Here is a 14,116-nt window from a genome sequence, read left to right on the forward strand (position 1 = left end):
TTGTAGTAATCTGGGACAAAGACGACAGTAGTACCTTAAAACAGAGAGGTAGAAGATGGAGAGTGATAAGTGGTTGGATTTGGGATATGTTTTGAAGGTAGAGCCAATAGGAGTTTCTTATGGATTGAATTATATTTAGAGAAAGAGAGAGGGGGCGGGTATCAAGGATGACTTCAAGTGTATTGCTCTTTAAGACAGGTTTTGGGGGAAAAGATCAGGAGTCTAGTTTTGGACATGCTGAATTTGAGATATTAGACACTCAAGGGGGACATTGAATAGGCAGTTGGATACAGAACTCTAGAATCTGGGAGGAGTTCTGGGCTGGAGTTATAAAACGGAATCATTGGCATACAGATGATATTTAACGCCATGAGCACAGATGAGATCATCAGGTAGTAAAGACTGATGGAGAAGAGGGCCAGGGAGTGAGCCCTGGGACATTCCTTCTTTGGAGGTTATGGAGAAAAAGACGCTCCGGCACAGAAGACTGAGAAGAAGGGACCACTGTCATAGAAGGAAGCACAAGAGGGTGGGGTGTCTTGGAAGCCAAGTGAAGAATGAGTATTGAGGAAGATAGAGTTACTGATTGTGTCAAACATTGCTGATAGATAAGGTCAGATTAGGGTTGAAGACCGACCTTTAAATTTAGCTATGTGGAGGTCGGTAGGGACTTTGACAAAAGCAGTTTTGTTGAAATGCTGGGGGCAAAACATCTCCTTGGAATGGGTCTGAGAGAAAATGCAAGGAGAGAAACTGCAAACAGAGAGTAGAGACAAACATTTTGAAAAGTTTTGCTGCAAAGAGGAGCAGGGCAATCAATCAGTATTCAGAAGGGTACTCGGGGTGCTGAGAAGTTTTTTATAATGGTTGTAACATCATGTGATTATAAGTGGGAATGTAGGTATATATATTTAATTCAAATTTTAAAAATCTGTTACAGATATATTTAGGTCTTGAATTAATTGATCAGATTTATTTATTTGCTTGTCTTTCTTGGAAAACATTAAAAGTATTGCTTTTAACTGTAGACACACAAAACACAATGTGAACACATATTTGATTTAAAAGATGAACTAAAGTTAAATGTCCTTTTATTATCTTACATATTGAATTTCACACAATAGATCGGCACTCTAAGGAGAAAAGATTCTCAGGAAACAATAAAACACAGGTAGAGAATAAATAACTAAAAAAGACTGATTCTGATTCCTTTTCCTGTGTCCTTAGTGCACTATGCTATCTTTGACAACAAAAATATCTTGCTCTTGTGATAGAGAGGCCCAGAGAGAAAAAAATAACAAGTAGTTAATCAATAATGCATATGTTCATAGCAATGGTCAAATTATACTGTTTCCTAGTGGATACCATTTTTCTTCATTGAGTGGGACACTAGAGAGTTGGATGTTAATTGCTCCCACAAATATGGTTTTGCTCTTCACAATAAGCATTAAGACGTGTCCTTGGAGCTCTGTGACTTCACCATATACCACCTGAAAAGGGAGAGAATAATGAAAATACAAATCAGATATGCTTAAATCCTTCTTTTAAAAAATATTACTTTTAATAAAAATATTTAGCTGCTAGTACCGTGCACCTTGGAATGGATAGGTTAATGTTGTTAGAATCTTTCATTTCTAACTCTAATTCTGAAAAGCTAAAGCTTCCGTTAAGAAATGGAGTTTAATGACAGATATTTCTCTAAGAAGCTTAGAATTTACTCTGATTCCATTAATAACTGTCCATCCCAAATTTAATAAGACTGTAAATTATTCTCCAGGAAAAAATTTAAATACCCATCACCTTTTAACTGTCCTTAAATTTATTGTGCAATATGGGAACTTGAATACTATCCTTTGTTGAAGGCTAATAAGGAAAGCAGACGAATCTCCATGGTTTCCTTGTGTTAATTTAATGCAGCACAACAATATTTCCTTCTACATGTGAAGAAGTCACTCTATGGTTACTTTATTTTATATAAAATCGCTTAATTTTTAATTATGAAAATACATGCTCATTAAACAAAATACGGATGAAACAAAAAAGAAGAAAAAAGAAAAGAAAAAAATCTATATTTCTACCATTGGGAGATAATTATAGTTAACATTTTGATGTTCTTTTTGTTTTCAATATATATAATCACTTTGTAAGAATCTGAGCTGTAATTATGCTGTATGTACAGTTTTGTGTCTTGCTCTTTTCTACTTACTAGTCATGTAGCCATTTTTAAAAAAGGGATTTGCCCAACTGTGTTTTCTAATATCCAGGAAGTAAGTCACAGGCATTACCACCAGGTGCCTGCAGTGGTAAAAAAATTTAAAAGTGTAGTACTATCAAGAAATTAGTTATCCATCATGAAAGGAGGGGAGAGCCATGTGTAAATCCAACGTGGTTGCCAGGCAAACTCCTTAGAACACATTTATTTCAGAAAAAGAGTTTTCATACGCTGCTACTAACTTGCTTTTCATAGCAAGCAAGATAGAAAGAAGCATTCTCTATATATGCAAAAAAGCAGAGGAAACAACTTGAGAGGGAAGCCCTTTGAGCGTATTGGGAGGCCTCCTCAGGGTGTAGGGGTGTGGTTTCTGGTCCGTAGCACCACATTCACTTACCATTTATGAACTCATTAAGGTATCAATGAAATTCCGCTCAAGATCAATCTGTTAGCTGCTCTGAATAATGATTTACTTATCAAGTAAATAATAATTAAATCAATGGACATGAGATGCAGTATAATATGTTAATCCAGTCTACTTCATGTGGACAGCTCTTGGCTACCACCTCTTCTAGAATCTTACTCCCATTCCAAACAGGAGATTCTTAGGACTGCTTATTCACATTATTCCATTTCATTTATTGAGTTCCCCTGGGATAGTAAAGGATTTTAAGGGCTGTCTTAAAAACTCAAATTCTACCACTGTAATTCATTTTCTTTAACTGCAACGGGACGCCCAACATGGACTCTGTGAGCCACTCTCTCCTCCGGGACTCTTATCTTTCCAGGACTTCAGAGTAAGCTCCTTTTCCTTTTCTTTATTTTGAACTGTCTAAACTATCCTTCATTTTCCTCCCCATAACACTTTCAGCAGATGAATTCATCTCCTATTTTACGGAGAAAATAGATGAAATGGCCCTCGAAGTGTTACTGTATATGAAGTAGAAAAATGGAATAACTCTAAGCATTAGGCCTTTGGAAAAGTCTGGCTTAAGAACTCTATGAATCATATAAATAAGCCCTAAAGATGTAAATTCCTAAGAAACATATCAATAATTTATATTTACATGAATCTGTTGTCAACCATATGTTTTCTTATTTGCATAATGGTGATAATAATATTTACCTTTCAGCATTGTGGGGAAGAATAAATGAGATAATGAATATAAGCCTTACTACAAAGGCTAGTACATATTAAACACTAATAAATTATGGCTGAAAAAGATCCATCAAATACACAAAACAGTTGTTTTTTTTGGTATTTTGCATTAGTTGACTGGAGAAAACAGTTCTAGAAAGAATTGAGTCTCTAGGTATTTAGCAAGCTGAAATTCTCAAGAAATGACTTAGGAATTAATTGCCTTCTGGGTTAAAATATAAACATTTGAACTTGAAAGTTTATATTACTTTATGGATTTTTCCCCCTGTGCTTCATTATGCAAAAAGATTTTCTTAAAAGTGGCTGAAGGGGCCGGCCCGGTGGCGCAAGCGGTTAAGTGCGCGCGCTCTGCTGCGGCGGCCCGGGGTTTGCTGGTTCGGATCCCGGGCGCGCACCGACGCACTGCTTGGCAAGCCATGCTGTGGCGGTGTCCCATATAAAGTGGAGGAAGATGGGCACGGATGTTAGCCCAGGGCTGTCTTCCTCAGCAAAAAAAGAGGAGGATTGGCGGATGTTAGCACAGGGCTGATCTCCTCACAAAAAAAAAAAAAAAAAAAAAGGGGCTGAAGTTTTATAAATATGTCATCATTGTACCTCACAAATGATATATATCTATTCTAATTGCTTTATTGCATCCATAATGTGAAAAAAATAAGCACTCTTTTCTTACTGTGCAACGTATAATTAGTAGGTAATGCTAGAGAAGAACACAGATGATTATTATTCTTTGAGATTTTTTACCAAATGATTTAATAGGTATTCTGCCTTCACATAAACAGAACCAAAAATGCACAGCTCTTTTAATTTCACTTTATAATACTTTTTACCCATACACATGCACCAAGTCTTCATTGCCTTCTGACAAATATTAAATTTGTAGGTTTGAAATTATTACATCAAATAGAAAAGCATTGTTGAGGGTAATTAATATCTATTAATTTATATATAAGCACTCACCGTATGTTATTTGACACCAGGGTCTAATAAATAATTCTAAAGCGTATTTTTTTTTTTTTTGAGGAAGATTAGACCTGAGCTGACATCTGTTGCCAATTCTCCTCTTTTTTGCTGAGGAAGATTGGCCCTGTGCTAACATCCATGCCCATCTTCCTCTACTTTATATGGGATGCTGCCACAGCATGGTGTGATAAGCGGGGCGTCAGTCTGTGCCCAGGATCTGAACCTGCGAACCCTGAGATGCTGAAGCGGAGCGCACGCACTTAACTGCTACACCACCAGGCCGGCCCCTCTAAAGTGTATTTTAATGATTGCAATGGGAGAACAATAATATGGAAACCAAAATGTGTCTAGTGCTGGTGGCAAGAGGAGTGAGGAGGCAGGACGATGAAAGGGAGAGTTCAAAACAAGTGAGAGCAGGAGAACTCTGTGGGTGGAGAGAGGGAGGGATAATACAGCATAGTTTAGCCGGGTCAATACGGGCTTTGGAATCGGGCAGCTCTGTACTTGAAATGGAGTTACATGACCCTGGTCAAAATGTTTGACCTCAGGGTCTCAATATCTCATTTACAAATAGAATTTTCATCATGTTATGAATATCAAATGAGAGGATGATACAGATAACAATAGCTATTGCTCACTGAGTGTTCCATATACCTAGCGCTGTGCTAGATAATCGTGCACACTATGCAAGATATTTCAAGGCATGTAAAACAAAGAACATTCTTGTTCTGTCCTTTCTAATGTCCCCTTTATACTTTATAATAGGATACTATCTAAGAAAGAAATACAATGTACAAAATACACTGACAATAACAATACAATTCTAAGATAGAAACTGTATTTCTAACGATTCATTAAAAAAATGATGGTTTTTACCAGATGCCTAAGATAGTAGACTGGGAAGAGTAATGGCATTGGCGCCAGAATCCCAGCTCTGCTTAGAAGCCGTAGGGCAGTTCCGTGAGCATTCCTACTGCCAGCCCCGCCCCACCTTGAGCCCAGTCATGTCCACCACAGGGATTTGCATATGGTAGGGGTTTTCAGGGAGACTGCTGCCACAGCCTGTTGAGAATCCCTCTGGGAAGTGTCAAGTAGACAAGCCTGGCCTGTAGCAAAGCTCCAGTATCTGAAGGGTGGATACTAAAGGGACACTTGGCAGTGTCCGTGACCCAGCTTCTCTCAGGTCTGGATATTAGAGGGAGAGAGGGCTGTGAATAAAAATCAAAAGAACTATTTTCTTTAAAAGCTTTGTAAGACATTGGTGATGCAATATAATATCTCCTTTGTATTCCTCCAAGAGATTTACATAAAAAGGGGAGCGAGGTCGTTCTCTCCCACTTCCCAGAACATTGCACAGCTTTGGCAGTTTGAGAAATCACAGCTGTGCTGAGGGGCTGATGTAGCAGCACTCAGGAAGCAAAGCAGGGGAGAAGTTAAAAACAAGGTAGATGCCATGTGATAACTTATTGGCCTCCCTAGAAAGCACATTTAAGGTGCTGCTGAGGATGCATAGAAATAATTGAGGGGTTTGGCACAGAGATGGGGGTCTACATCACAGCTGCAGGCAAGAGAAAATAAAACCAGAGTTAAAATCAGTGTACTTTTTTTTTTGCATTTCTTATAAATAAAAATTCTTGTTGTATTGATACAAAAACAGAGCATAATGGGATAAAAATTAAAATGTTGTAGTCTTTTTTTCCTCATGGTTTTCTAAATTCAACCAGCTTCCCTGCCAAACTTATTTATATGATATGATGATCATTACTATTAAAATAGTCACTTATCCACACATTAATTCACATTTCTGCTCAATTGGGTTATGTATAAATTGAAGTTTGCTACGCACGGACTATGGAGTATTGTTTTTGAAACAATTTTAAATATGTTCAAAGTATAAATAGTGTGTGCCCAAGCTACAAGTATAGACTGATAGAGAAAGTATTACAGTGATTTCTAATCAATGGGCCATAAATGTGTGAAGGTCCAGAATTATTGGCAGCCATCAGAAAATTTATTGACACAATGAGCATTATAAAATAATCTCCATGCATATTTATTTGCTACTGTTTTTTTTTTATAATACATACAGCTTGAAATAAATAAAACACAAATTTATTTAAACTCCTGAATTATTAATGGCTTTTTGTCATTATATGTTTTCTTAGATTACAAATGTTGAAGTACAGTATGGAGTCAGAAGTTTCTTGATATTGATGTAGGGGGGTCTTGTATTCAAAAAGTATGGTAACCAGTGATATATTTTTGGGAGATATGTATCTCGAACTGTTGACATCATGACAAATAATAAAATTCAAAATATCTTTCCTTACTAAATTATATGTATATATAGTTCTACATTTTATACACACTCATAAAGTGTCACTTATAAAACTACCCCAAATATTTAATTCCACAAATCTTTGCAGAAGTAATTAAGTTTTAAAGATACTAAGAAAGATAAGATATTGTCCTCATGCTCAAGAAGTTTAAAATATACCAGAATTAAAAAACGTGCAGGACTAGGTAAAAGATGGTAAATGCAGTGTAACAGTCCAGGAAGAGAGAGTGATTGCCAGAGTTCACATTTACGGTAAGTCTCAAAGTCAGCAGAGGAGGGCAGGAGGGGTGAATGGCTGCTTGAGCTCCATCACAGAGGTCATAGGGACTCTTCAGGGAATGATAAGCCGTTTGATGTGACTTCAGAATATGACTAAGTGTGGGAAAATAAAAGGGCATGGGCACACAAATATTCCTGACTTATTTTTGACAAAGGTGCAAAGGACATTCAATGGAGAAAGAACTGCCTTTTCAATAAATGGTGCTGGAGTAATCGGCATTCATAGGCAAAATAAAAAAATGAACCCAAGCTAAACCTCACACTTTATTAAAAAATTAACTCAAAAGGGATAATGGACTTAAATATAAAATGTAAAACTATAAAACATTTAGGAAAAATATAGGAGAAAATCTTTAGGACTTCGGGCTTGGTGATGAGTTTTTAGACTTTGACACCAAATACATGGTCTATAAAAAAAATCGATAAATTGGATCTCATCAAAATAAAAAATTTTTAGTCTGTGAAAGACCCTGAGAAGAGCATGAAAAGACAAGCTACAGACTGGGAAAAAATATTTGCAAACCACATATCTGACAAAGGACTAGTATCCATAATATATAAAGAACTCTCAAAACTCAACAGTAAAAATGCAAGCTGTCCAATTAGGAAATGAGCAAAGACATGAAGAGCTATTTCACCAAAGAGGATATACAGATGGTAAATAAGCACATGAAAAGAAACTCAGCACTATTAGTTATTAGGTAAATGCAAATTAAAACTACTATACATATCAACAGAACTAAAATTAAAAATAGTGATAACATCAAATGCTGGCAAAGATGCAAAGAAACTGGATCACTCATATATTGCCAGTGGGAGTATAAAATGGTCAGTTAATTCTGCAAAAGTTTGGAGGTGATAGGGAAGCAAAGAAAATGTGGATGCTTTAGAAAGGCTCAGGTGAGGAATTTGTTTTGTTTTGTTTTTTTAAGATTTCTGAGTTGAGGACCCGGTGGATGAGAGAGCCTCAAGAAAAGGTGAGCAAATAATCTACTGAGCAAGGTACAGAGGAGATGGGAAAGGATGGAAACAAGAGAATAAATGTAAAGTTTGCCTTAGACAGAATTAGGGGATTGATGTTCAAACTGTATGATACAAATGGATTAGGGAGCTATATCTAATGTAAGTTCACTTCAATTTAATTTGTGTTTTGTACTTGTTTATTTTTTTCAGTTTTTCAAAGGAGATTTTATGAAGTCTGTTGTTATACACAGGTTAGACTATGATAAAGTTATTCGGTAAGGGAAACCAGGTAAAGGAAAATAAAGTCAGAGAAAATAAGATGAAGTCAGGGATAATGTTAGTAGGTGAAACAAATATCCTATAGTCTTGTGTTCTTGGTATTGGAGGCTACCCACAATTTAAAAATCGGTTCATAAGACTGTCATAAGCAGTAACTGTATTTTCCAGTTTTCACAGCATCTAGAACAGTGATCAGCACACAGTGGCTATTTTGGGAAATGTCTTCCCCTTTATGGAATAACGCTGCCAATTACTGCAAATTTTGCATATTTGGTCGTTAAACTGAAAAATGGCAAGAAAAATACAAAACGACTGGACAAGAGATGAATCATACTTACAATTTCATTGTAAGTGGGGTCGGTACATTTTGGAACAGATTTTGTTTTCCTCCTACGAACTTCACTGGGATATGGTAAAAGATAAAATTCAACATGTGCACTGGGCGCAGAGCCGTCTGGGAGATGCTGCAAAGGAAAATGGTTATAAATATTAATGTGTTTTGCTACCAAAGAAAACAAATACATAGCTACTAAATATCTAGACCAAAGGCAGGATCAAGATTTATAACAGTAACTGTTTATCAGAAAATAAGAGATCAAAAGAAATACATCATTGCTCAAAAATAATCCCAAAGTACAGTTTAAAAGAGTCAAATTATCCATCTTAAATTAAGTATCATGTAAGACAGAACTATATTTAAAAGCCCATTAAATATAATTTACTTTAGTTTTTTTACAGTAAAAATTAAATTTGCATTTTTGACAGAAATGGTCAAGAGAGGAATATAAGCCACAGGCAGAGACAAGAATTAAGTGCCTCAGGATACTGTGCACCACATGAAAATCAAAAAATTCAAGTTTAACACATAAATTAAGATAAAGCATTTAATGATATGTGTATGTGTGTCATATATCACATTTCAAAGCAGAATTAAATTAAAATATTGATTAGACCTACAAGTTTAATATACTTACAAGATTTTAAGATAGTTATAATAATTTTATTGTCTAAATTACCCTAAAATATACTGGATAATCCTTTTAAAATTGTTCTATGGAGCCCCCAAAGTTGCGTATATTACTGCCTGATGGGTAGATCAATGATGCCAAAAGGGTAGATCTCTGGACTCCTTCTCCCCAGTTTGTCCTACCCACCCCCCACCCAGCTGTCTCATTCTAGCTTTAGAACTTCTCTCCTTCTTTTCCATCTTTCCTTACTATGTACATTTTTATTTCTTAACATATCATTTAAAGAATGAGCCCACTGTTTTGAAAATTTGGAAACCACCATACTTCAAACAAATGGGGCCTATCTTTGTGATCTTGACCAAATGGACAGTAAATTGTACTAAAACTCTGCATATCTAGCTTGATAAAATGAGAAATATTTTATAATTTATATTTAAAGAAGATGATTTAAAAGTCAAACTTGAGGAATTATATGCTTATTTTGTTGATATGTTCTAACTACTAAATTGGTAATTTTCAACAAATTTATTTTAATGTTCTGAATTATACAATGACATTCACATATGAACAGCCAGTGCTACCCAGGTCATTAGCTTTGATTTTATACCTTTCTTTGGCACTCAGAAAAGCTTACTGGAAAGTAAGAAAATATGATATATATTATTACAGGGCTAACATTTATTCAGTTCTAAGTTATGTGGTAAAAATTATATCATTAGGAAAATAATTTTTTGTTATTACTTACAAATTAGATAAAATACATCTGTACATAGCCATATGTTAAAATGCTAAGACTGTTATTAAAACTGCTGCTTTAGATGGAGCTCGAGGCACCCTTCCCCCACTTGAAACTCTCCCCTGGAAGAGGAGCTCTGAAATGTATCAGTGGTATAATGGAATATTCAGTGACACAGAAACACATTGCTATTAATATTTGAGAGAGTGGATTTTTCTCTTTTTTTTGGTGAGAAGAATGAAGGGAAGTGTTTTTGCTCTGTGTAATTCTCTCTCATCTGCCATGGGGCTTGAGGATACGACACCTAGAATCACTATATGCTCCAACTTAGTGATTAGACTGGAAATGGGCTTCTTAATTGCAATCTGGGCCCCCAAATTTGCCAGCTATGTGGCTTTTGGCAGGTGTTTTAACTTTTCAGTGGATCTGTTTCCTATCCTGTTAAATGAGGATAAAGGTGATACCTATTTCATAGCATTTAAAAGATGAAATAAAATAAACCATGTAATGTGAGGGCAGTGCCTGAAATAGAGTAAAACTCAATAAATGTTTGATACTATTTGACTTTTTATAAAATAAACATGACTATACTATCTGCACAGATTGGACAAGATATCCCTAAGGTACTATGACATTTATGAGCAAGATTTCTCAGCCCTAGCACTATTGACATTTGGGGTCAGATAATTCTTTGTTGTAGGGGGTAGTTCAGCGCATTGAGGATATTGTAACAGTATCACCGACCTCTAACTACCAGATTCCAGTAGCACCATCCTCCCAGTTGTGACAACCAAAAATGTCTCCAGATATTGCTAAATGTCACCTGGGGGGCAAAATTGACCCCAATTGCGAACCACTGATGTAGCTGATGCCCAAATAAGACTCTCTAGTTCACCCTTAGAATCCCAGCCTAGTGGCATGTGAGTATTTCCACCTGGCTCTTTTCTTGGTGCCCTGATATAAACTCTAACCGAAATCTACCTTCTATCCTTCTTCACCAGTCTAAAAGAGATTTTTCCAACTCATTAAAATTCTATTAAATTCTATTTCTTTTGTCTAGTGTCTCCCGTGTCATTGATTTTCAAATCCAAGTATGTAACAAGATCAATATCCTCCCTTTTTGCCACAGTTCATTTGCCACCACAGATCTTTTTTTCCTAACTTATTATAACTTTTTATGTCCCGGTCTTCCTCCTTCTTTCCTTCATTCATCCTGTATATCCCTTTTGTATTTAGCCTCCCTGGAAAGCTGCTTTGATCATGTCACTTCCCTTCTCAAAATACTCAAGAATCCTCCACTGCCTGACGAACAAACTCCCAATCACAGAAGGGAAAAAACATTTTGTCTACCAGCTTTCACCAAACATTTAGCAAGTGAAGGCTTGGGCTTCTGTTTCCAAGTCAGTGACCTTGACCAGGTCTTTGAATAGCCTGAGAGTTTTTAGAATAATAGAACAGTACAGGTTTCGATTTAAGTCAGGGCGCATTTGATCTGAGCAGCAGGCTTAGTCTGTCCTTAGCAGCTTTAAACGCAGACACTGATTTCTCAAGTCTTTAGGAGAATCTTTTTCCTTTTTTTCCCCAAAGCAGCTGTCTTAAGAATATTATTTTTTTTCTCTTCTTACTGGCACTATATCCTGTTCCTTAAAGATCTCAGCTAATTTATTAAATAAATCACTAGCTGTCTCTTCATCAATACTTCTCATTTCACCCTTTGCCCTTACGTTTATGTGAATTAAATTTTATTTTAAAATGATTAAATAACCCTTACTTGTCTAAATGTCTTACCCCAGGATTTTAACTCTGGCTGCATTTTAGACCTTCACAAAGACTTAACAATTTGAACTGAAGAGTCATAAGGCTCGAGGATACGGAGTTCTTTGACACTCAACCTAAACAATGAGAAGTTCCCTTGTGTCACCCAGAGGACTTTCTTATTCACAGTGGACTGAAGTCAAGCAGCACTACTACTTTCTTCCAGAATTCTGGCTAATATTTTTACTGTGCTTAGAAGACGATATGAAGCCATCTAAATTTCATTTTTGTTGCTCATAGTAACTCTGAATTCTATATACTCTAGATTTTCTGTTAAAACTTTTATCATTTTCTATGTTTTCAAAATAGTTCTATATATGTGTTATCTTTCTTATGAGACTAGAAATTCTTTAATAGAAAAATCCATGTCTTGTCGTTCCACACCTCCCCTCCCCCCAGTTTCCTTTGGGCTTTGCTCCATTGGTTACTCACTACCCTACTCCCAACCCTCAGTTCCTTCTTCCTAAGCTTCCAGTATGTTTCTGAATCTCCAGTTAAAAATGTAAAATCCTCACTTGACATTGGGCTTCCCTTTACCTTACTCTTTCCTGGCCTTTCACAGCTATGCCTTCTTTTTATAGTATTCCTTTCTTTCGTAGAAATCCTGTCCCTAACACAGTGCTTGGCATACAGTGAATACTAAATAAATAGTTATCAAATGACTGATGACTATATATTCATAGTGTCTAGCTCTTTGAAAGTACTTCACAACTATTTGTTAAATCATTATTTACAATGCAATATAAAAGTCTCCCTAACTTTCTAAGATTTCATTTAAGTAATTTCTCTTATCTATTGCAACACTTCTTATTGTAACACCACGCACTAAAAACCAGAAGGTAAAGTGGATGTATCTTGGGGTCTGTTTCCAAGGTCTGCTATTTACCCTGAACACTTAGCTGTTTGAAGGCATCCTTCTGCTAGAGCTGATCTTCTCATGCACATTGTTGGGTTTCATGGTTGATTAGGAGTATTTGTGTTAAGGACTGCTTGTTATGTCCAATATCTCAATGCTCAATTTCTAAAACTTTGACTTTATCCCATCTCTCAGATCACAGTAGACAATTAAGATGCTTACTACCCATTTTTTCTAACCTCTTTGTTTTAACCTCTTTTTGCCCCAACTGCAGCTAGACTGGATTTGCAACACAGTTACTTGTACTCAATCTCAGAAGGAATCCCTAGTCACTATCCTCCCTTTCACTTGGAGACTTGATCTCTAATAGCTGTCCTCCTTTCCTGAGATGTTGTTTACTCTCCTGAGATGGTCCCCTCCACCTCTCTGCACTTCTCCCGCTTAACTCCTTAAAAATCTTCGTGACAATAAGCATAGCAGGTTATTTACATCTCCTTCTAGGAGCTAATGATGACCTGACAATTTCTTGGGGGCCTAATAGATGGTGGAGAGTGAACTAAAGTCATATTTTTGTGCTATATTCCCATGCCCTCTCTCAACCTCATGCAAGTTTTCCCCTCTGTGCCCCCACTTTTGTGGAGTACATGGAAGAAACAGAAATAAGTACATTCAATTTAATTGGAGAAGTGCCTTATGGAGACCTTTGGGTGGAGATAGGGAGCTGGATCCACATTAGCACCAACCATTCCCAGAAAAAATAAATATATCTCATATATATGTGCTACTATTTTTTCAAATATATGTAGGCGCTTTTGTTAACACAATTTTAGTATTTTAAAAGTACTACTACATTTATAGTAGTTTTAAAAATTATTTTATATTTCTTAAATTTATCAGATAACAAAAGGACTTTAATGACATCTGATGAATCCAATTTTTTTTTTTTTAAGTTTAAAAACAGATCCCTCTAGTTAAAAATATTGGAAATGAAGGTCTTAGGAAATTCTTAGCATTCACTGGTGGAGAGACTTCTTTCACTGGTAGAGAGACTTCTTTTTCAACTGATGAGTGAAATATAGGGGATTCTTAGCTTGGTTATTATTTGAAGTTATAAAAATTAAAGTGTATATATGTATATTAGTAAATCTTTGTCCACAATGTTAAATTCTAAATGGTACTGTTTTAGGTGCATGAGTAATTAAATATAGTAATTTTCTGCCTTCATTTCTTGCCCTGGATTGCACACAGCATTTCAAATGGCTTTCAATGCTACTTTTGTTGTTATGTCAACGAAGGAAAGTATCTTGAAAACATGGTTAATTTATCAAAATCAAGAGAAAAAAAGTAAGTAGTAGCATGTTGGTATGAAAATGAAGCACAATATAAACTATTTATAAAGTAAATAAAACCATCTCACATTGTAGGGTATGACAGCAACCCTTTAGTATTTTTACATGAGTATATGAGGAAGATATTTATTTTTCATAATAGTAATAATAGCTACCACATAATGAGTATTTACTTTATTTAAAGCACTCTCTTAAAATAATC

General features: G+C 35.8%; 1 protein-coding gene across 1 annotated transcript in view; it reads right to left on the minus strand.

Annotated features, from left to right (window-relative positions):
• Positions 1-1,091: 1,091 nt before the first annotated feature.
• PIK3C2G (phosphatidylinositol-4-phosphate 3-kinase catalytic subunit type 2 gamma) overlaps positions 1,092-14,116 on the minus strand; it is a 347,697-nt gene continuing 334,672 nt past the window's right edge. The window contains exons 32-33 of the mRNA XM_058558690.1: positions 8,529-8,654; positions 1,092-1,490 (exon numbers count right to left, since the gene is read on the minus strand). Coding sequence (XP_058414673.1) covers positions 1,338-1,490; positions 8,529-8,654 — 279 coding nt within the window. The 3' untranslated portion in view covers positions 1,092-1,337. The remainder of the gene's footprint in view (positions 1,491-8,528; positions 8,655-14,116) is intronic.

The sequence above is a fragment of the Diceros bicornis genome, chromosome 17 (assembly GCF_020826845.1).
Source record: "Diceros bicornis minor isolate mBicDic1 chromosome 17, mDicBic1.mat.cur, whole genome shotgun sequence".
Classification (NCBI taxonomy): Eukaryota; Metazoa; Chordata; class Mammalia; order Perissodactyla; family Rhinocerotidae; genus Diceros; species Diceros bicornis.